The sequence below is a fragment of the Petaurus breviceps genome, unplaced genomic scaffold (genome assembly GCF_028583685.1).
Source record: "Petaurus breviceps papuanus isolate PSGF00001 unplaced genomic scaffold, PetGlider_PUasm1.0 187, whole genome shotgun sequence".
Taxonomy (NCBI): Eukaryota; Metazoa; Chordata; class Mammalia; order Diprotodontia; family Petauridae; genus Petaurus; species Petaurus breviceps.
Window position 1 is genome coordinate 14,690,736 of NW_027185799.1, and position 24,493 is coordinate 14,715,228.

Here is a 24,493-nt window from a genome sequence, read left to right on the forward strand (position 1 = left end):
AAAAGGGATTCCCTTGAACCATACTGATTTCAAGAATCCCTTCTTCATTTTTATATTATATGCACATACTTCAATGGTAAGATACTTTGATGGGAGGAGCGGCCAAGGGGCTCAGCGAGTAAGAGCACCGGCTCCAGTGTCGGGATGACATGGGGATCAAATCTGGGCTCAGATACTTAGCACCACACCCAGAAATAACTGGCCGTGTGACCTTGAGCAAGTTACTTAACACCAATTGCTAAAAAAAAAAAAAAAGATACTTTGATGGAAAACTTAAAACCTTTTCATGCTCACAAATTTTTTTTTCTTGTGAAAGTCAGCATGAAGTCTCAGAAATCTTTTGCTGTTTTCCTTAGCATAATTGTAAAACTAATATTCTGTTGTATCTGTACAATGCTTTTTAAAAACATTTTTAGGTCAAGATGGAGAGTAGAAGCAGGACCTCCGAGCGGCTCTGGCTTCCACCTTCCCCAATCAATGTTGAAAGAGGACTCTGAACAAACTTTGGAGCTGCAGAACCCACAAAATGAAAGAGAAGCTAACCTCACACTGAGGATAGCCCGGCAGCCATCAGCCAGCGCAGTGCTCGAGCCCAGGCCTGCCTGAGCCCAGACCCACCTGAGCCAGAGGTTTTAGCCCCAGGGTGGGCTGGAGGGACTCCAGATCAGCAGCAGTTGTGGCCCTTTCCAGATTTATCAACACATAGATGTGAAAGACAAAGTGAGAGGTCAGTGCAGTCTGGACTTTGGGACCCAGTAAGTGGGAGTGCACCAGCTTTTGCTCCTGGGGCAAGAAGCCGCTGAGACACCCAGCACAGCCAGCCAGCGTCACATGTCAGCATCAGCTCCTGGCCTGCAGAGTGTAGGGGGACCAAGTGACCAATCTGAGGGGTAATTGCTCTTGCTTTAACCTGCTTGGATCTGTACTGCAATCTAGGGTGGAGGTCCTGGGGTGTGTGTCCAGCTTGCCAGAGCATGTGGAGGCCTCCGAGAGGGTACCCATCTAATACCTCTGGCACCTGAGAAAACCCCAGGGTTTGGGACGAAAGCTCCCCTGTCTAGTGGAAGAGTCCTACTGAGGCAAAAAGCCCAGGGGTCAAGTGACTGAGGGGCGACATGACCAGGCAAAGAAAACAAAGCAGACAGAAGGTTCCAACATTATACTCCTATTTTGGGGACAAAAAGGAGCAAAGCATGGAACAGGAGGAAGACAGTGAAGTCAGAACTCCTGCGCCAAAAGCTTCCAAGAAAAATACAAGCCAGTTACAGGCCACAGAGGACCTTAAGAAGCAGAGGAAAAATTGGGAAGAAAAATGAGAACGATGCAAGAAAATTACAAAATGAGAGTCAACAGCCTGAGGAAAATAACACCTTAAAAAATAGACTAACTCAAATGGCAAAAGAGGCTCAAAAAGCCAATGAGGACAAGAATGCCTTAAAAAGCCAAATTTGCCAGATGGAAAAAGAATCTCAAAAGCTCACTGAGGAGAATCATTGCTTCAGAATTAGATTGGAGCAAATGGAAGCTAATGCCTCTATGAGAAATCAAGATGCTGTTAAACAGATCCAAAGAAATGAAAGAATAGAAGGCAATGTGAAATATCTCATGGGAAAAACCACTGACTTGGAAAATAGATCCAGGAGAGATAAGTTAAAAATTATTAGACTACCTGAAAGCCATGATCAAAGTAAGAACCTAGAAATCATCCTCCAGGAAGTTCTCAAAAAAAAACTGCCCTGATGTTTTAGAACCAGAGGGCGAAATAGAGGTTGAAAGAATCCACCGATCACCTCCTGAAAAAGATCCCAAAAAGAAAACTCCTAGGAATATCAGAGCCAGGTTCCGGAATTCCCAGATTAAGGAGAGAATATCACAAGCAGCCAGGAAGAAACAATTTGAATATTGTGGAAACACAATCAGGATAACCCAGGATCTGGCAGCTTCTACACTGAGGGATCGAAGGGCTTGGAATGTGATATTCCGGAGGTCCAAGGAGCTGGGATTAAAACCAAGAGTCACCTACCCAGCAAAAGTGAGTATCATGTTTCAGGGGAAAATATGATCATTCAGTGGAACAGAGGAGTTTCAAGCATTCTTAATGAAAAAACCAGAGCTGAATAGAAAATCTGACATTCAGATACAAGAAGCAAGAGAAGCATGAGAAGGTAAACAGGGAAAAGAAATCATAAGGAACTTATCAAAGTTGAACTATTAACATTCCTACATGGAAAAACAATCATTGTAACTGATGAAACTTTTCTCAGTATGAAAATAGTTGAAGGGAATAAATAAATAAATATACATGTCTATATATGAGGGTATATAGGCATATGAATACATATGTGAATGTGTGTATATATGTTTACAGATATACATAGAGGGCACAGGACCAATTTAATAGGATGGGTTGATACTTATAAGGTGAAATTAAGAGGTGAGAGAGGAATATAATGAGAGGAGATGGGGAGAGACAGAATAAGGTAAACTATCTCATATAGAAGAGGCAAGGGAAAATGGTTACAATGGAGGGGAAGAACAGGAAGGCAAAAGAGAATGAGTCAACCTTATTTTCATTGAATTTGGCTTGGGGAGGGAATGAAATACACACTAAATTGGGTCACCCTACATAAGAATAGCGGGGAAGGGGTTGAGAGTGGGGATGATGAAAGGGAGGGCAGGCTGGGGGGGAGGGAAGTTGGAAGCACCCACTTTTGAAAAGGGACAGGATCAAAGTAGAGAACAGAACAAGTAGGAGGTGGGATAGGAAGGAAGGAAATATAGTCAGTCTTTTACAATATATCTACTGTATATCTATATCTATTATATATATATATATTACAATATATCTACAATGTTATTGTTCTGCATTAGCTACACATATACAACCTATACTGAACTGCTTATCTTCCCAGTAAGGGTGGGTGACAAGGGAGGAAGGGAATGAATCTAGAATTAAAAAAATTTTAAAATCAAATGTTAAAATACACACACACACACACACACTATTATTAATACTATTTTACATGTAATTGGGAAATAAGATATATAGGCACTGGGGCATAGAGATCCACCATGCCCTGCTGGAAAAGTAGAAAGGGGTATGGGAGAAAATATGGAAGAGAGCAGATTGGAGGAGGGGATATCCTGTGGGACTGCTATTCTGGGGGCGGTGAGTAGGCGAAAAATGGGGAGAAAATTTGTAACTCAAAATCTGGCGGAAATGAATGATGTAAATCAGAAGTTAATAAAGTATTTAAAAAAAGAAAAAAAAGAAAAAGGGAAGCTCCTACATAATTAATCAGTGCAAGCATTGCGAAGCTCAAGTTTATAATGTGTGTATGTATATGCCTATACATGTATATCATAAATTAAAAACATACATATGTGATGATTCCACTTTCACAGTGTTATGCATGCATATACAACATATATGTACATGGAATACATATTATATATATTTGTACATACATTATAATAAAGTAAAATAAAAACATTTTAAAAGTGTTTTCATAGATATAATTCAATTTTAACCCTATTTTAGTGATGAGGGGAGGGAACTAAGGCTGGTCAAATGACTTATCCCAGTTAGTCATACAGCTAGTATCAACACATAGGTCTCCTGAGACTTAAGAGTTCATAGGCTTTTGACTAGACAATGATAATTAGAACATAATTTTAGTTTCTACCTATACCTAATCCTGAGTTCACCCCAATTAAGTCCCCTTATATGACTATAAAAGCATAACTGCAACTTATTCACCAACCACAATGTTATAGACGATAAAGTAAAGAAATTCTACAAAGAAACTGGCAAGAATCTGTAAACCAAGTTGGTATGTACTTGATTTCAGTGCAAACATGGTCACAGGAAAGAAAGAAAAATGGGAAACAAAGGCTGGAAAATAGAGTTCAGTATTAAGAAATGGAGCTTTGTAGATTATTCAGAAGCCTCATATCATGAATACTTTCTTTTTTAAAAAGAGTCCAAAGATGACTTGTGTGAACTGATGCTGAGTCAAATGAGCAAAACCAGGAGACACTACACAATAACAATCACATTGTGTGATGACTGACTTTGACAGACTTAGCTCTTCTTAGCCACGCAAGGATCTAAGACCACTCCACAAGATTCCTGATGGAAAATGCCATCCACATCCAGAGAAAGAACTGTGGAGTCTGAATGAAGATGGAAGCATACTCTTTGCTCTGCTTTTTTTTTCTTGTTTTGTTTCTTCTTTTTTGTGGTTCCTCCCATTAGTTCTAACTCTTCTTTACATCATGACTAATGTGAAAATGTTTACTATGATTGCACAAGTAGAGCCTATATCAGACTGCATGCTGTCTTGGGGAGGGGGGAGAACAAGGGGGAAATAATTTGAAACTCAAAATCTTATGGAAGTGAATCCTGAAAGCTAAAAATAGATAAATTAATGTGTAAAATAAAAAAGGGCCCAAAGGCACCGAAGAACCAAACATCAGCAAAAATGAAACTAAATAGCAAATTAAAAAGTTTTTTTTTCAGTTATCAACTTTATTTTTCTCCCTCCCACTTCCTTTCTCTTAAAAAAATACAAAAACAAAATCCTTGAATGTGTTTAAACAAAACAAAGTCCTATATTGGCCATATCCAAAACATATGCTTTCTTATGCATATCAGTCCATCACCTCTATAAGTGGGTAGCATTCTTCATTATCCTCCAAAGTATGAAAATTGCTCCTCAAACCAAGAAACAAAGGCTAAAAAAAGACAATGATTCTGATAATCACTATGTTTTTCCCCAAGAATTTTAGCCTATGTGAACAGTCACCATAACTATGAGATTGAAGTGAACTGTAAGGTAAGGCCAAGGCCAGGGTTGAGTATAATTTCATTTAAAAAACACTGAGGGGAGGAGGAGAATGGTGGCCAAGTATGAATCGTATTCTTATGAAACAGTGAAAAATAGAGAGGAAAAAAGTATTGAGAAAGTTTAACATTAGATCTAGCTTAGTCATTTCATCCCAAGAGTATTTAGACATGAAACTAGAAGAAAAACAAAATGTGTGAATGCAAGAGACCACCAGCATTTCTGGGGTATTCTATTGTAGTTATCACTGACAGTGGAACGACAACAATGAGGACTTTTTTTTTGTAAATAACATTTTATTTTATTTTATCCAATTACATGTAAAAATAGTTTTCAACATTCACTTTAAAAATTATTTATTTTTAGTTTTCGACAATCACTTTCCTAAGTTTTAAATTTTCTCCTCCTCTCTCTCCAAGATGGCTTGCAATCTGATATGGGTTCTACAGATACATTCCTATTAAACACATTTTCACATTAGTCATATTGCATAGAAGAATTATAACAAACAGGAAAAACCATGTGAAAGAAAAAAAAATACTCTGCTTTGTTCTATATTCAAACTCCATAGTTCTTGCTCTGGATGTGACTGGCATTTTCCATCACAACACTCATTTTTAAAAATAAGATTGAGTTCCAAATTTTTCTCCCTCCTTTCCTTCATTCCTCCTCCCCAAGACAGCAATCTCATATAGGTAATACCTGTGCTATCATGGAAACATTTCCACATTAATCATGTTGTGAAAGAAGAAACAGAACAAAAGGGGGAAGGCACCAAAAAAAATTTAAAATAATATGCTTCGATCTGCATTCAGACTCCGTAGTTCTTTCTCTGGATGTGGACAGTATTTTCCATCATTTGTCTTTGTCTTAGATCATAGGTTCCCAAAGTGGGTGATACTGCCCCCTGGGGGGTACTGAAATAATCCTAGACGGCCAGTAGTAGCCGCAGGTGCAATTGGTAGGCGTTGAATAAAAATTAGGGGGCAGTGGAAGTATAAGGAAAGAAAAGAAGGTTAGAAAATTTTGAAAAACAGTTCACTTTTCATCTGTTGTGTAACAGAGTTAAAATCATGGTGACTACATTATTTTCCAAATAAACACACAAAATGCAAGTTATAACTGATAAGTGGTCAAGTCCACCAACAGGTCTTAACTAGTAACTTGGCAGATGAGTATGTTGCCCAATGTTGGGAAGTCCAGCATGCACTGGCAGGAATACGTACATATGACTTGTTTATGATAACATACATTTATAAGACACTATATTGCACCATCAGAATTTCAATGCAGAAAAAACCCACAAATTTCCAATAAATTATTAAATTTAGGATATCATTAAAAATTTTTTTAAATATATTTTTTGAAATGACACAAATTGTTAAAAAGGTTAAATAGTTAAAGAAAGTATATTTCCAGGGGTCATTGAGTAATTTTTTTAAAAGGAGATTGTAGGGGGGTGGAGCCAAGATGGCGGAGTAGAAGCACAACCTTCCCGCGGCTACAGCTTCCACCTTCCCCAATCCATGTAAAAAGGGGACTCTAAACAAACTTTGGAGCTGCAGATCCCACAAAATGACACAGAGAAGCTAACCTCCCGCTGAGGACAGCCTGGCAGGCCAGACCAGCTCCTGGCCAGAGGGACTCCAGATAAGCAGCAGCTGTGGCCGTTTCCAGATTTATCAACACATAGATGCAAAGGACAAAGTGAGAGGTCAGTGCAGTTTGGACTTTGGGACCCAGTAAGTGGGAGTGCATGGCTTTTTCCCCCTGGCAGGCACAGCCAGCCAGCACCACGTGGTGCCATGTGGCAGCTTCAGCTCCTGGCCTGCAGAGTGTAGGCGGACCAAGCACCAGCCTGAGGGGTAATCACTCTTGCTTTAAACTTCTTGGATCTGGATTGCAGTCTAGGGTAGAGGTCCTGGGGTGTGTGTCCAGCTTGCCAGAGCATGTGGAGACCTCAGAGAGGGCACCCATCTAATACCTCCAGTAGCTGAGAAAACCCCAGCGTTTGGGACAAAAGCTCCCCTGTCTGGTGGCAGAGTCCTACTGTGGCAAAAAGCCCAGGGGTCAAGTGACTGAGGGGTGACATAACCAGGCAAAGGAAAGGAAAACAGTGAAGTCAGAACTCCTGCACAAAAAACTTCAAAGGAAAATATGAGCTGGTTACAGGCCACAGAGGACCTTAAGAAGCAGATAAGAGAAGTGGAGGAAAAATTGGGAAGAGAAATGAGAACAATGGAAGAAAATTATGAAATGAGAGTCAACAGCCTGACCAAGGAAATAACCTTAAAAAACAGACTACCTCAAATGGCAAAAGGCAATGAGGAGAATGCCTTAAAAAGCCGAATTTGCCAGATGGAAATAGAATCTCAAAAGCTCACTGAGGAGAATCATTGCTTCAGAATTAGATTGGAGCAAATGGAAGCTAATGCCTTTATGAGAAATCAAGATGCTGTTAAACAGACCCAAACAAATGAAAATATAGAAGGCAATGTGAAATATCTCATGGGAAAAACCACTGACCTGGAAAATAGATCCAGGAGAGATAAGTTAAAAATTATTGGACTACCTGAAAGCCATGATCAAGGTAAGAACCTAGAAATCATCCTCCAGGAAGTTCTCAAAGAAAACTGTCCTGATGTTTTAGTACCAGAGGGCAAAATAGAGGTTGAAAGAATCCACCGATCACCTCCTGAAAGAGATCCCAAAAAGAAAACTCTTAGGAATATTATAGGCAGGTTCCACAATTCCCAGATTAAGGAGAGAATATTACAAGCAGCCAGGAAGAAACAATTTGAATATTGTGGAAACACAATCAGGATAACCCAGGATCTGGCAGCTTCTACACTGAGGGATCGAAGGGCTTGGAATGTGATATTCCAGAGGTCCAAGGAGCTGGGATTAAAACCAAGAGTCACCTACCCAGCAAAAGTGAGTATCATGTTTCAGGGGAAAATATGGTCATTCAGTGGAATAGAGGGCTTTCAAGCATTCTTGATGAAAAAACCAGAGTTGAATAGAAAATCTGACATTCAGATACAAGAAACAAGAGAAGCATGAGAAGGTAAACAGGGAAAAGAAATCATAAGGAACTTATCAAAGTTGAACTATTAACATTCCTACATGGAAAAACAATCATTGTAACTGATGAAACTTTTCTCAGTATGAAAATAGTTGAAGGGAATAAATAAATAAATATATATGTCTATATATGAGGGTATATGGGCATATGAATACATATGTGAATGTGTATATATATGTTTACAGGTAGATATATATTATAGATAATATAGGTAGATATATATTATAGATAGAGGGCACAGGACCAATTTAACAGGAAGGGATGATACTGAAAAGGTGAAATTAAGAGGTGAGAGGAATGTAATGAGAGGAGAGGGCGAGAGACAGATTGGGGTAAACTATCTCATACAGAAGAGGCAAGGAAAAATGGTTACAATGGAGGGGAAGAATAGGAAGGCAAAAGGGAATGGGTCAACCTTATTCCCATTGAATTTGACTTGAGGAGGGAATGAAATACACACTAAATAAGGTATCTCACCCTCCAGGAGAATAGGGGGGGAAGGGGATGAGAGGGGGATGATGGAAGGGAGGGCAGGCTGGGGGAGGAGGGAAGTTGGAAGCACCCACTTTTGAAAAGGGATGGCATCAAAGTAGAGAATTGAACAAGTGGGAGGTGGGATAGGAGGGAGGGAAATATAGTCAGTCTTTTACAATATATCTACTATGTTATTGTTTTGCATTAGCCACACATGTACAAGCTATACTGAACTGCTTATCTTCCCAGTAAAGGTGGGTGACAAAGAAGGAAAGGAATGAATCTGGAATTGAAAGTTTTAAAATCAAATATTCAAATATGTGTGTGTGTGTAAAGTATTATTAATACCATTTTACATGTAATTGTGAAATAAGATATACAGGCACTGAGGCATAGAGATCCACCAGAAAAGTCGAAAGGGGTATGGGAGAAAATATGGGAGAGAGCAGATTGGAGGAGGGGGAAGTGCGTAGGGGAAAAACGGGGAGAAAATTTGTAACTCAAAATCTGGCAGAAATGAATGATTTAAATCAGAAGCTAATAAAGCATTTAAAAATAAATAAATAAAAAGAAAGAACATCAAACAGAAGTGAAAAAAAAAATAAAAGGGGTGGTAGGCCAAATTAGTTGAGGACCTCTGTCTTAGATCATTCTATGGCTGAGAAGAGTTAAGTCAATCACAGCTGATCATCACAGACTGTTCTTGCTATTAGGTACAATGTTCCCCTGATTCTGTTCACTTCACTCTACATCAATTCATGTAAGTCTTCCCAGGTTTTTCTGAAATCCTCCTGCTCATCATTTCTTACAGCACAACAATATTCTATTACATTCATATACCACAACTTGTTTAGCCATTCCTCAATTGATGGGCATTCCCTCAATTTCCAATTCTTTGCCACCACACAAAGAACATATGCTGTAAGTATTTTTATACATCTAAGTCCTTTTCAATTTTTTATGATCTTTTTTCCCAAATAATTGCTTTATGAAAAACAAAAATTGTGCAATTTATATCAGATATGCATTTTTCACAAAATTAGACCTGACCGGCAAAGGCACTATTTGAAAAGAAGCCCACCTGGCAGCCATGGACCCCATTTGCTAGCTGTGGTAGTGCTGAATCAAAGGGTATGCACAGTTTGATTGCTCTTTGGGCATAGTTCCAAATTACTCCAGAATAGTTGGATCAGTTCACAATTCTACCATTAGTGCATTAGTGTCCATTTTTCCCACATCCCCAACATTTATCATTTTCCTTTTCTGTCATATTAGCCAATCTGATAGGTGTGAGGTGGTATATCGGAGTTGTTTTAAATTTGTGTTTTTCTAATCAATAGTGATTTAAAGCATTTTTTAATATGATGATAGCTTTAATTTCTTCATCTAAAAACTACCTGTTCATCTCCTTTGACCATTTATCAACTGGAGAATGACTTTTAAACTATTTTAACTCAGTTCTCTATATATTTGAGAAACGCCTGCTGTAAAAATTATTTCCCATCTTTCTGTTTTCCTTTCAATCTTGGTTGCATTAATTTTGTTTGTGCAAAAACCTTTTAATATAATGTAACCAATATTATCCATTTTGTATTTCATAATGTTCTCTATCTGTTGTTTGGCCATAAATTCTTTCTCCACAAGATTTTACAGGTAAACTATCTCTTGCTCTCTCAATTTGCTTATGGTATCACTTTTATATCTAAATCATGTACCTATTTTGACCTTATTTTGGTATATGGTGTGAGATCTTGGTCTAAGCCTAGTTTCTGTCATGCTATTTTCCAGTTTTCCCAGTAGTTTTTTGTCAAAGTGACAAATTGTCAAATTTCAGAAGCTAGAGTCTTGGGGTTTATCAAACAGTAGATTACTATGGTCAATTTACTACTGTATCTTGTTCACCTAATGTATTCCACTGATCTGCCACTCTATTTTTTAACCAGTACCAAATAATATAATATAGTTTTAGATCTGGTACAACTAGGCCACCTTCCTTTGCAATTTTTTCCCATCAATTCCCTTGATGTTCTTGATTCTTTTTTCTTACATTTTTATTTTCCATTATTATTTTTTTCAAGTTCTATAAAACAATTTTTTGGTAGTTTGATTGGCATGGCGCTGAATAAGTTAATTTAGGTAGAATTGTCATTTTTATTATGCTAGCTCAGTCTACGCCCATGAGGAAGTGATATTTTAGATGTGACTTCATTTCTGTAAAGAGTTTTGTAATTGTGTTTATATAGTTCCTGGGTTTGTCTTTGCAAGTAGACTCCCAAATAATTTATATTGTCTACAGTTATTTTAAATGGAATTTCTCTGTCTCTTGCTGCTGAGCTTTGTAGATAATAAACAGAAATGCTGATGATTTATGGGGGTTTATTTTATATGCTGCAACTTTGCTATAGTTAATTATTTCAAGAAGTTTTTTTAATTAATTCTCTAAGTATACCATTACATCGTCCACAAAGAGTGATAGCTTTGTCTCCTTACTGCCTATTCTAATTCCTTCAATTTCTTTTTCTCCTCCTATAAAGTTAAAATTTCAAGTACAATAGTGAATAATAGGCATCCCTAAATGGGATCCTTTTTTCACCCATGATCTTACCGCAAAGGCTTCTAGTTAATGCCCATTACAGATAATGCTTGCTGATGGTTTTAGATAGATACTACTTAACACTCTAAGGAAAGCTCAATTTATTCTTACGGTCTCTAGTGTTTTTAAGGGAATGAATACTTTATTTTCCAAAAAGCTTTTTCTGAATCTGTTGAGATAATCATATAATTTATGTTGGTTTTGTTATTGATGTGGTCAATTATGCTAATAGTTTTCTTAATACTGAGCCAGCCCATCTGGTCATTTATACACAATGTATATTGTATCATTGCTGTAATTTCTTTGCTAATATTTTACTTAAAAGTTTTGTATTAACATTCATTAGGGAAATTGATCTTCCTCTGTTTTGACTCTTCCTGATCCTGGTATCAGGATCAAATATGTGTTATAAAAGGAATTTGGTAAGACTCCTTCCTTTATTTTTCCAAAGAGTTTATGTAGTATTGAAACTAATTGCTCTTAAATGTTTGGTAGAATTCACTTGTAAATCCTTCTGGCCCTGGAGGTTTTTTCTTATGGAGTTCATTGATGGTTTGTTCACTTTCCTAAAATGGAGTTAAGTATTTTAGTTCCTCTTCTGTCAATCTGAGCAATTTATGTTTTCGTAAATATCCATACATTTCACTTAGATTTATTGGCATACAGGTGGGCAAAATAGCTCCTAATCATAACTTTAATTTCTTCTTCATTGGTAGTAAATTCACCCTTTTCATTTTTGATACTGATAATTTGGTTGTCCATTTTATTTGGTTTTTCTTTATTAGTTCAATAGTTTTCTTTCTTTCAATTTTATGAATCTCTCCTTTAAGTTTCAAAATTTCTAATTTGATGTTTAATTGGGGATTTTTAATTTGTTCTTTTTCTATCTTCTTAAATTGCATGCCCAATTCATTGATCTGTTCTCTATTTTATTCATGTACACATTTAGAGATATAAAATATCCTTTAAGTACTGCTTTGGCTGCATCCCGTAAGTTTTGGTATATTGTCTCATTATTGTCATCCTCTTTGATGAAATTATTGTTTCTATGCTTTGTTGTTTAAATCACTCATTCTTTTTTTTTAAATGCTTTATTAACTTCTGATTTACATAATTCGTTAAGGCCAGATTTTGAATTACAAATTTTCTCCCCATTTTTCCCCTACCCACAGCCCCCCCCTTTTTTTTTTTTTAAAGCAATCAGGGTTAAGTAACTTGCTCAAGGTCATATGGCCAGTTATTTCTGGGTGTGGTATCTGAGCCCAGATTCATCCTGACACTGGAGCCGGTGCTCTTACTCGCTGAACCACCTGGCTGCCCCTAAACCACTCATTCTTTAGGATTATTTAATTTCCAATTAACTTTTAATCTTTTTATGGCCCTTTATTTCATATAATTTTTATCACATTATGATCTGAAAAGGATACGTTTAATATCTGTCTTTCTGCATTTGATTGTGAGGTTTTTATGTCTTAATACATGGTCATTTTTTGTGTAGGTACCACTAAGAAAAAGGTATATTCATACATAAAAACAAAGATCAGGAGTAGAATAGGTTTGGGAAAGTATATGTCTATATACATCTAGCTATAGAGAAACCTATCTAAACTTTATTGTGGCCATGTGGGGAGGAAATAAAAGAACAAAGTAAAAAAGTACACAGCAGAGAACAAAAGAAAACTCACAAGGAAGCAAAGATGGATAATTCTCAACACAATGAGTATTATTTATCATAAAGGCTTTCTTGAAATGAAAATTTATTGTTACATATTTTGAATCCTCTCATATTCTGCTATGCACACTTTTTTTTCTTTCTAACTTTGTATGCAAGTATCAATATTTAAGTTTATTATATATTTTTGTTTCTTTTCTCTATTTTGTATTTGTGTTATGGTATTTGAGTCTAAAATAAAATTCTGAAGAAACAAAAAATGTATATTACTTTCTATCCCCATTCAATTTTCTCCAGAGGTCTATCATATCTAACTTAAAAAAACTCTATTCACTTCTTTATTTCTTGTTTATTTTGTGGTTAGATTTATCTAGTTTTGAGAGGAGGAGTTTGAGGTTTCCCCCCTCCCTGCCCCCACTAGTATAGCTTTGCTGTCTATCTCTTCCTGTAACTCATTTAACTTCTCTAAGAATTTGGATGCTATTAACACTCGGTGCACATATGCTTATTATTGGTATCACTTCATTGTCTACGGTACCTTTTAGCAAGACATAATTTCCTTCTTTGTTTCTTTTAATTAGATTTATTTTTGCTTTGTTTGAGATCAGGATTGCTACCCCTGCATTTTTTATTTCAACTGAAGCATAATATATTCTGCTCTAGCGTTTTACCTTTACCCAGTATGTTTCTCTCCGCTTCAAATGCGTTTCTTATAAACAACATATTATAGGATTCTGGTTTTTAATTCACTATGCTGCTTCTTCCACTTCATGTGAGTGTTCATCCCATTCACATTTATGATTACTGTGTATTTCCCTTCACCCTATTTTTCCAATTTAATACTTTTCTCTCTCCTTTTACCCTGTCCTTCCTGACCAATGTTTTGCTTTTAATGATCACCTCCCTCAATCTTCTCTCCCTTCTATCATCCCCTCTTCTTTTCCCCTTCCCCTCCTACTTTCCTCTATAGATTAAGACAGATTTTTTTTTGCCTTTCAGAGGATGAAGGTAGGGCATTTGGGGTTAGGTGACTTGCCCAAGGTCACATGGCTAGTTTTGTGTTAAGTGTCTGAGGCCGGATTTGAACTCTGATCCTCCTGACTCCAGGGCCAGTGCTCTATTCACTGTGCCACCTAGCTGCCCCAAGACAGATTTCTTTACTCAATTGAGTGTATATGTTATTTCCTCTTTGAGCCAAATCCAATGAGAGTATTCAAACAATGCTCACTACCTACCTTCTTTCCCTCTACTGTCATAGGCCTTTCATGCCTCTTCATGTAATTCATTTAGAGGCTTGGTTTAACATTGTTTCCAAGGGAAATCGGGGAGAGCTCAGGCAACTTCCTGGCTTCTCTCTGCCATCTTGGCTTCCCCCACAATTAGGACATTCAGACCTCAGCATCTTATGTGCTCAAAGAGAAAGTACAAACAAGCACTTTGAGGATATGAAGTATGGAAGAACATTTTGGACCAGACCAAGTACATCAAGAGGAAATCTGTGTAGAAAGTCACAAAATTCTCAACGTACTGAGATTGATTTTCAAGATTTTTCAAAGGGAAGATACAAAATAAATGGAAAACAAATCAGATATTATTAACCATGCCCAAAGGTAAGCCTAAGTGGATCAGCAACTACTAACTGATGATGCCTTTTTATCTCTATAAAATCTTTATGAGAATGAGCCATATATATTAAGGGATCATTGATTTACATCTAAGAGAACAAGCAGTTTTAATAAACTATTTTCTATAACAAATTCAATCTTCATGGTCATACAAACAACTGAAAAATAGAATGTAAGATCTTGTTGCTTGTTAATTACAGGAAAGTATATGATTCAGAAAAAAAAATCTTTAAACATTCTCTTCCATCAAGGTATCTCTTACACACATATTAAGATCATATAATATTCCTTGATAGATGCAACTTCGGAAATAACTGTTTAATGATTCTATGTTTACCTCCTGGTACCCCAGGTAACCTTCTAAAGATTCTAAGTGGAAAAATAGATAACGGGAATTTCTTCATGGGGAGTTCCTAAATAGTATATGTATGTATGTATGCATATGTGTGTGTGTGTAGGAATAAAACAGGGATAAATGTTCATTAAAAGTTTTAGTTAGGGGTGGCCAGGTGGCTCAGCGAGTAAGAGCACTGGCTCCAGTGTCGGGATGACCTGGGGATCGAATCTGGGCTCAGATACTTAGCACCACACCCAGAAATAACTGGCCATGTAACCTTGAGCAAGTTATTTAACCCCGATTGCTTAAAAAAAAAAGTTTTAGCTAATCACAGAGGTCCAAATTATGACCTACACAAAGTCCAAAAGAAGGAGGGATTTCCAGAAAAGTGATGAAATCCCTGAGATGTTCTTTTTTGGACATTATGCTGATTGCAATACAACACAGAATACCTGACGACCCCACTCAATTTGATGGAAAGCCTCTTATACAAAGAGAATGACCAACAATCCAAAAGGTAAAAATCAAACAGAGAATACCTATTGTTCAAACTCTGACATAAAAGTTGGATTTTTATTTTATTCTGAATTCATCATCAAATAAGACCATTTCCACATATGCAGTAAAACAGAAAGGGGATTATATATGAAACTAAGAATCTCTACTATCGTGTTTCCCCGATAATAAGACACTGTCTTATTATATTTTTTTTTTGGACAGAAAAACACCAGAGGGCTTATTTTCAGGGGAGGGCTTATTTTAATGAACATTGACAGCAATTTTAATAAACAGGTAAATGTGAACAAAAAAATGTACCTTTATTCAATAAGCAAATCACTGGGGAAGAACAGGATGACGTGCTCACTGCTGCAGCTCTGATTGGATGCAGCTCGGAGCGCGGCGTGCGTTTCACGGGGGGGAGGGGGGAATGGTGCATACAGAGGGTACCGTAATGTAGCGTGTAGCGCAGGGGATCTCAATAGGGCTTATTTTCGGGGGAGGGCTTATTTTAGAGGAATCTTACACAGTAAGGAGAGGGCTTATTTTCAGGATAGGTCTTATTATCGGGGAAACACGGTATAAACAACTTGTCTTTCTTTTTTAGGAATATAAGAAATTCATCTTATACAAGTTACTTTTTTTTTTGAGGGGGTAAGGCAAAGCAATTGGGGTTAAGAGACTTGCTCAAGTCACACAGCTATTACCGTGTTTCCCCGATAATAAGACCTATCCCGAAAATAAGCCCTCCCCATTACTGTGTAAGATTCCTCTAAAATAAGCCCTCCCCCGAAAATAAGCCCTATCGAGATTGCTACTGTAGTGAAGGTGATCCCCTGCGCTACACACTACATTATGGTACCCTCTGTATGCACCGTCCCCCCCCCTGGGTGAAACGCACACCGCGCTCTGAGCTGCATCCAATCAGAGCTGCAGCAGTGAGCGCGTCATCCTGTTCTTCCCCAGTGATTTGCTTGCTGGTACATTTTTTTTGTTCACATTTACCTGTTTATTAAAATTGCTGTCAATGTTCATTAAAATAAGCCCTCCCCTGAAAATAAGCCCTCTGGTGTTTTCTTTCCAAAAAAATTAATAAGACAGTGTCTTATCATCGGGGAAACACGGTAAGTGTGTCAAGTGTCTGAGCCCGGATTTGAACTCAGGTCCTCCTGACTCCAGGTGTGGTGCTCTATTCACTGCGCCACCTAGCTGCCCCAATACACATTACTTTCAAAGGTGTCCTGATTATCTATGATTCCTTCTGGCATGTGCTGTTTTCAATTTGTGCTTTTAAAGATAGTCCTTCAAGCTTTTTTCCCCCTTTTTTCCTTTCTCTTTCTCTAGCCTACCACCACTCATTCCCAACTCTTCTCCCCCAGAGAAAGAAAAACCCTTATAAGAAATAAACATAATCAAACAAAACATATCTACACATTTACAGTCTCCAAAAATGTGTATCTCATTCTGTATCTTGAACTTCATCTGTCATGCTTCATCAGGATACTGGATTGATGGTTGGTTCCTGTACTAATCAGAGTTCTCAAACCTTTTAAAGTGGTTTGTCTTACAATGTTGCTGTCACTGTAATTTGTTTTCCTGGTTCTGCTCATTTAACTCTGTTCACACAAGTCTTGCCAAGTATCTCTGAAAACATCAACTATTTATTTTTAAACATTACTTTAAAAAAAATTGTGAATTCTTGATGGAGTCTGAATATAGAATGAAGCATACTTTTTTTGCTTTATTTTTTTGTCTATGTTTTCTTTTATAACATAACTAATAAGGAAACACATTTTGCATAAGTAAACATGTATAACCTATATAAAATTGCTTGCCTACTCAATTAGGGGGGATTGGAAGGTAATCTGGAACTAAAAATTTTTTAAATGAATGTTAAAAATTGTATTTACCTGTAATTGGGAAAAAACAAAACACTAAACGAAAAAAAACCTCACCTTTATAAGAACAGTTTCTTGTGCAGCTTTATGAAATTATAATATATTTATAAAATAGATTTTTTAAAAATGATTTTAAGTAGATCTCTGTTCAAGTCTTACTCTGGAAAAAAAATTGTGAGTTCTAAATTCTCTTCCTTCTTCCCACCCCTCCCCTACCCACTGACAAGGCAAGAAATCCGATATTAACTATACATGTGAAACCATGAAAAATATATTTATATATTAGCCATGTTACTAGAAAAAAAGCAATTGGGGGCAGCTAGGTGATGCAGTGAATAGAGCACTGGCCCTGGAGTCAGGAGGACCTGAGTTAAAATCCGTCCTCAGACACTTAACACAAAAAACTAGCCCTGTGACCTTGGGCAAGTCACTTAACCCCAACTGCCCTCTAAAAAAGAAAAAAGCAATAAAGATGAAATTTAAAAATTATGCTTCAATTTGAATTCAGATTCCATCAGTTTTCTCTCTGGAGGTGGATAGCATTTTTCATCATAAATCCTTCAGAATTGTCTTGGATCATTGTATTGCTCAAAATAGCTAACTCATTCACAGCTGATCATTAGACAACATTGCTATTACTGTTTAGTGACTCCACTTTGCATCAGTTCTCATAAATCTTCCCAGGTTTTTCTGAAATCATCCTGCTTCTCATTTCTTATAGCACAATAACATTCTGTTGAAATCATATATAGCCATTCCCCAATTGATGGACATCCCCATAATTTCCAATTCTTTGCTATCACAAAGAGAGCTACTATAAATATTTTTGTACAAGTAAATCCTTCTCCCCCTCTTTTTGCTGATCTTTGTAATATAGGACCTAGTAATATTGCTGGATCAAAAAGTATTTAGTTTTACAACCCTTTGGGCATAATTCCAAATTGCTCTCCAGAATGGCTGGATCAGTTCACAACTCCACCAACAGCGTCCCAATTTTCCTACACCCTCTCCAACATTTGTCATTTTCTTTTTTTGTCATATTAGCCAATCTGATGGGTGAAAGGTGATATGTCATAGAGTTGTTTTAATTTGCATTTCTCTAATCAATGGTGATGTAGAGAATGTTTTCATATAATTATAGAGAGCTTTCATTTCTTTGTCTGAAAATGGCCCGTTCAAATCCTTTGACCATTTATCGAACGGGAAATGACCTGTATTCTTATAAATTTGACACAATTCTCTATATATTTGGGAAATGAGGCCTTTTTCAGAGACATTTATATACTCCACCTCCCCACTCCCATCCCACCCCCGCCAGTTTCCTGCCTTCCTTCTAATCTTGTACACTGGGGTTTTTTGTGCAAAAACTTTTAAATTTTATATAATCAAAATGATCCATTTCACACCTCATAATACTCTTGTTTAGACTGTCCTTATCTACAGATCTGACAGATAAACTATTCCATGCTCCTGGAATCTACTTATATCACCTTTTACATCTAAATCTTTTACCTATTTTGACCTTATTTTGGTATATGGTGTAAGATGTTTTCTATAATGTAGCTTTCGCCAAACTGCCTTCCTTTTCTCCCCTGCAACTTTTATCAAAGAGTGAGTTCTTGTCACAAAGTTTAGATTGTGGAGTTTATCGAACAGAAGATTACTTTGGTCATTTCCTACTCTGTACTATGTACCTAATCTATTCTACTGATCCAACACTTTGTTTCTCAGTCAGTTACCAGACTGTTTTGGTAATCACTATTGTTTCTCAGCCAGTTACCAGACTGTTTTGGTAATCACTACTTAGCAATATGGTTTGAAATCCAGTACTGATAAGCTGCCTTCCTTCAATTTTTTTCAAGGATTCCCTTGATATTCTCAACCTTCTGTTCTTGCAGAGGAATTTCATTATTTTTTTCTAGCTCTTTAAAAGGATTCTGTTAATTTGATTGGTATGGGACTATTTGAATAAATAATTTAGGCAGAATTATCACTTTTCTAATATTGGATTGGCTTATTCATGTGCCATTAATCTTTCCAACTGTTTAGATGTCTTTATTTGTGTCAAGCCTTTTGCAATTATGCTCATGTAATTCCTGGGTTTATCTTGGCAGGTAGACCCCCTAAGTACTTTATATTGTCTACAGTAATTTTTTTTTTGCAGGAGGGTAATTGGGGTTAAGTGACTTGCCCAAGGTCACATGACTAGTAAGTGTTAAGTGTCTGAGGCCGGATTTGAACTCAGGTCCTCCTGACTCCAGGGCTGATGCTCTATTCACTGCACCATCTAGCCGCCCCTACGTACAATAATTTTAAATGGAATTTTCTTTTCATCTCGTTTTCTTTTTTAGAAATACATAGAAATGCTGACAATTTATGTATTTTTGCTAGAGTTGTTGTTTCAACTAATTTTTAAGTTGATTTTCTAGGATTCTCCAAGTATATATCATATTATTTGCAAAGATCAATAGTTTTGTTTCTTCACTGTCTAATTTCTAATTTCTTTTTCTTGTCTTCCTGCTACAGCTAGCATTTCTAGTACAGTACTGAACAGTAGCTTTTTTCTGGGTAAAACAGTTCCTAATAATTGCTTAATTTAATCTTCATTGGTGGTGCATTCATCCTTTAAATTTTTGATACTGGTAATTTAGTTTTCTTCTTTTTTTTTTTTTTAAGCAATCAAGGTTAAGTAACTTGCTTAAGGTTACACGACCAGTTATTTCTAGGTGTGGTGCTAAGTATCTGAGCCTGGATTCGATCCCCCAGGTCATCCTGACACTGGGGCCAGTGCTCTTACTCGCCGAGCCACCTGGCTGCCCTCTTCTTTCTTTTTAAGTCAAATTAACCAATGACATCCATTTTATTGTTTTCTCCCCATAAAAACAGCTCCTAGTTTTATAGTAAACTTTTTTTTACTTTCATAATTTTTTTTTTTTGCCTTTGAAGGGCAATTGGGGTTAAGGAACTTGCCCAAGGTTACAAGGCTAGTATTTTTTTTTTGTGTGGGTGTTAAGTGTCTCAGGCTGGAACCGAACTTGGGCCCTCCCAACTCCAGGGCCGGTGCTTTACTCACTGCACCACCTAGCTGCCCCTACTTTCATAATTTTTAAAAACTTTCACTTTTATTTTCATTTTTTCACGATTTCCATTCTGGTGCTTAGGCATTTTAAATTTGTTCTTTCCTTATTTTTTTTAAACTGCATGTTTAATTCCTTGATCCCCTCTTTCTCCATTTTATTGATGTAAGCATTTAGAACTATAAATTTTCTCCCAAGTACGACTTTGGCTGCATTACACAAATTGTGTTACGTTGTCTCATTGTTGTCATTCTGTTTAATGGAATTATTTGTTTACTCACTCATTCTTTAGAATTAAGATTATTTAGTACCAATTAATTTTTAAAGCTATGTTTCCATGGTTCTTTATTGAATGTAATTTTTATGGCATTATGGTCTTGGAAAGGATGCTGCTAATATTTTTTGCTTCTCTACATTTGTGAGGTTTTCATGCCTTAATAAATGGTCTATTATTTGTGAAGGTGCTACATGTGGCTGAAAAAAAGGTACTCCTTTCTATTCCCATTCAATTTATGTTATGGTTAAAATTAAGTAGTTAATGAAGGAAAAAAGTTAGGGTTCCCTACTAGTGTAGTTTTATTACTTCCTCCTGTAACTCACTAAACTTTTCCTTTAAGAATATGGATGCTATGCAATTTGGTGTGAATGTGTTTAGTACTGATATTATTTCATTGTCTATGGTACCTTTTAGCAAGAGGTAGTTTCCCTGCTTATCTCTTTTTTAAAATTTTATGTTTATTTTTAGTTTACAATATTCATTTCCACAAGATTTTGAGTTACAAATTTTCTCCCTATCTTTCCCTTACCCATCACCCCAAAACATTGGTCTCATGAATAGCCCCTCCCCCAATCTGCTCTCTCCTATATTCTGCTTATCTCTTTTAATTAGGACTGCTTTTAATTCTGTTTTGTCTGAGACAATGATTGCTACTCTTCCCTTTTTTACTTCAGCTGAAGCATACAAGATTGTGCTCCAGTCCTTTTAATTTAACTCACTGTGTGTGTGTGTGTTTCTGTTCCAAGTATGTTTCCTATAAACAACATACTGTTGGATTCTGGTTTCTAATCCATTCTGCTATCAACTTCTGTTTTATGATTAAATTCATCCTATTCACATTCATAGTTATAATTACTGTCAATTTCCCTGCATTCTAATTTTTTCTCCTGTTTATGTCTCTTTTTCTTTTTTATCCTGTCACTCCTCAAAAGTTTATTTTGCTTCTGACCATTGCCTTCCTCTTGATTTGCCCCCTCCTTCTTATTATTCCCCAACCCTTCTCTTATCATCTTCCCCTCCTACTTCCCTATTGAGTATAAAAGATTTCTCCACCTGAGTGTGTATGTTATTGCCTTTTTTTTTTGGAGGGGAGAAGGCAAGGCAAATTGGGGTTAAGTGATTTGCCCAAGGTCACATGGCTAGTAAGTGTTAAAGTACTTGAGGCCAGATTTGAACTTAGGTCCTCCCGATTCTAGGGCCTGTGCTCTATTCACTGTGCCACCTAGCCGCCCCTAAATTTTTGGGGTTTTTTGCTTTTTGGAGGGGGGAAGGCAGGGCAATTAGGGTTAAGTGACTTGCCCAAGGTCACATGGCTAGTTTTCTGTTAAGTGTCTGAGGCCAAATTTGAACTCAGGTCCTTCTGACTCCAGGGCCAGTGCTCTATTCACTGTGCCACCTAGCCGCCCCTCCTGGCTCTTCTCTTCCTACCACCCTTCTATCTAGCTAACAGTAATCTAAGAAAAGAATCAAATTGAGGAGTTTTAACAAATAATTTTGAATAAAATAACATAAAAGAATGGTTAGTCTAGGGTCTTGTACTCCAAGCCTTTCCAGTTTGCTTCACCCAAGGTCTATTGCTGTTCTGGTACAGCCTCTGTGAACTCAAGGCCATTCCACACCAGGATGAGGAATTAGATGCAAAGGCATTAATTAAATAAATTGGTAAAATGTCCTCTTTAATCACTTCAATAAATTTTTTTTTTTGCTTTTTGTTTTTTAGTTTTTGTTATCACGTTTCTGAGGCCGGATTTAAATTCAGGTCCTCCTGACTCCAGGGCCAGTACTCTATTCAGTGTGCCACCTAGCCACCTGCTTCAATAAATTTTTAATAATGCCTTATTTGACATAGCTGTCTGTTGAAATTCTTCTAAGAAAAAACCTGAGTTGAAATCTTGGAAGAGATAAGTAAACGCTTAAATTTAGCAGAAACTTTCGCTACCCTAATTACAACTTCTGTCCATTTCAAAATACAAGAAAAATGTATTGAAGACATATAAAATAGGAATAATCTTCTCACTAATGAATTCTGCCATTTTCAATGATAAGCAACAAATTGTTCCTTCTTATTGCCTCTTTAATGCATATTTACCATGAAGTTATACCAGACCTATTGCTATACTGTATCTACAATGAGCAATGAATTCCCTCTGTGACATACTAATAGCTCCACCTGACTAGCTATAAAACACAGTATAAGATAATGTGAAGGAAACAGGACACTAACATGATATTCATAATTTAATTAAAAGTTAATTTAATTGGTAGAGAAGGGAATAATGAGAGAAAAGAGAAAGACCACTTTGTGAAATCTGGTAGTTCCTTTCTTTTAAACACTGAGTATTGGCTAAACATTAAAAGCAATGTGTGAGGAGAGATAAAATGATATATATAAAAGACTGTCCTCAAAGAGTTCATAATCTATTATGGCAGTTAAAACAGGGGTATAAATAATTATAAAACATCAAATGACAAGTACACAGAAGACAAAGTATTACGAACAATTAAAACTTCTTAGAGATGGCTCCTAAACTGGGAACTAAAAGATAAGAATGCCCTCTGGGCCTCAGTTTCCTCATCTGCAAAAAAAAAAAATGGGTTGGACTAGATAATCCTTATGGTTGGTTCTCTTTATCTCTAAGATTCTATGACTTCCAAGTCTGGGCAGAGCATGTTTATGTAGTACAAGAAAAGGAGTGAGATCATAGCCGTGTTAGAAAAACATCCTCATAGATGGACGGGAGAAGAAACCGGAAGGAAGGAAAACAGCTATGCGGCTTAAAAGAGAGTGAACTAGGAAAGGGCAATGGGAACAGAAAAAGAAATATGGATATGATACAGATTGTGGAGGCAGATGGATTAGAACTTGATAACTGATTGAAAATGGGGAGTAAAAAAGACAGAGACCCTGAGTTGTTTTTTTTTAAGTCATTCCTTTACAATTCCAACTTGTTCACTGAGGTGGGAGTTACAAAGAGGTACTACAAAGAAGCAGCTGAGGACATAGGTTCAAATCTCAGCTCTGAAGTTCACTTTCTTTGTGACCTTGGTCAAGTTATTTACCTTCTTCGTTCCAGGTTCCTCATCTGTTAAATGAGGGGTCTCAGATCTCTTCCAGCTCTAGGTCTATAATGACACCCAAATGTAATAAAGTTGGGTAATCAAACAGGACATGTATTAATATCTCAATTTGCTGATGAGGAAACTGAAGACTCAAAAGTTTAAGTGACTTTCTAAAGATCACATGTATAATGTGGATAAGTGGCAGAGCTGGGATTAGATCTGGTCTTCTGATTCATGAACTGGTGCAGCATCCCCATCAAAGAGGGTCAAGTTCATTCCTCCTCCTCCTCCTCTAAAGGCAAGTAACAGACAAAGCTCATTTCCTTTATTTTACTGATGGTTTCAAAATTTTGCTCATTTCTCAAGAGACTAGTATTTGTATTCCATAGTATTTATATTTTCTATGAAGCACTCAAGAAGGTTAACTTGAAAAAAATTTCCATCTATCATAAAGCCTGTCCAAATAGGGCATTTGATAGGACATTTATCTAATGTTATAAACTACAATTGTATATATACTGCTTATATCATTGCTTAGTTTTTGTGAAAAATCACCTTACCTTGCTGGTATGTTCTGGTGCCTGGTCAGGTGTGCTGCTGAATTCTCCTCCAATCTGAAGGTCACTAGCACAGCAAAATGAATCTCTGAGCTCTGTGAGCTTTTGACTACCCAACACCAGTAGGGTTTGATAGGGTTTGCGTTCTTTATGCTACAAGTCAAATAGTAAGACAAAAAAGTCAGCATCAAAAGGGGAAATGTGCCTATGCCAGGATTGGGACCTCTCTTTGTAGGCATGGTATACTGGAAACAATGCTGGAATTAAAAGTAAATAGAGACCCATGTTCAAATTCCATTTCCAACACTTAAAAAGTTGTGTTTGAAGCTAAATGGGTTGACTTTATGCAAGACACTTAAATCTCTTTAAACCTTTTTTTTCTTCTTTGCAAAATGGAGATGCTATCCTACTTATCTCACAGGGTTATTGTGAGGAAAGCATTTTGTAAACATATAAATGGGAATTTTTTTTTTTATCATGGGTAGTAAGTACA

The 24,493-nt window shown here is 36.7% G+C and overlaps 1 protein-coding gene across 3 annotated transcripts in view; it reads right to left on the minus strand.

Moving 5' to 3' along the window:
- The window catches only part of SNAPC3 (small nuclear RNA activating complex polypeptide 3), a 40,395-nt gene that overhangs the window by 6,520 nt on the left and 9,382 nt on the right, over window positions 1–24,493 (minus strand). For all 3 annotated transcript variants that reach the window (XM_069090679.1, XM_069090678.1, XM_069090680.1), the window contains one exon: window positions 24,004–24,153. In XM_069090679.1, the coding sequence (XP_068946780.1) occupies window positions 24,004–24,153 (150 nt within the window). The remainder of the gene's footprint in view (window positions 1–24,003; window positions 24,154–24,493) is intronic.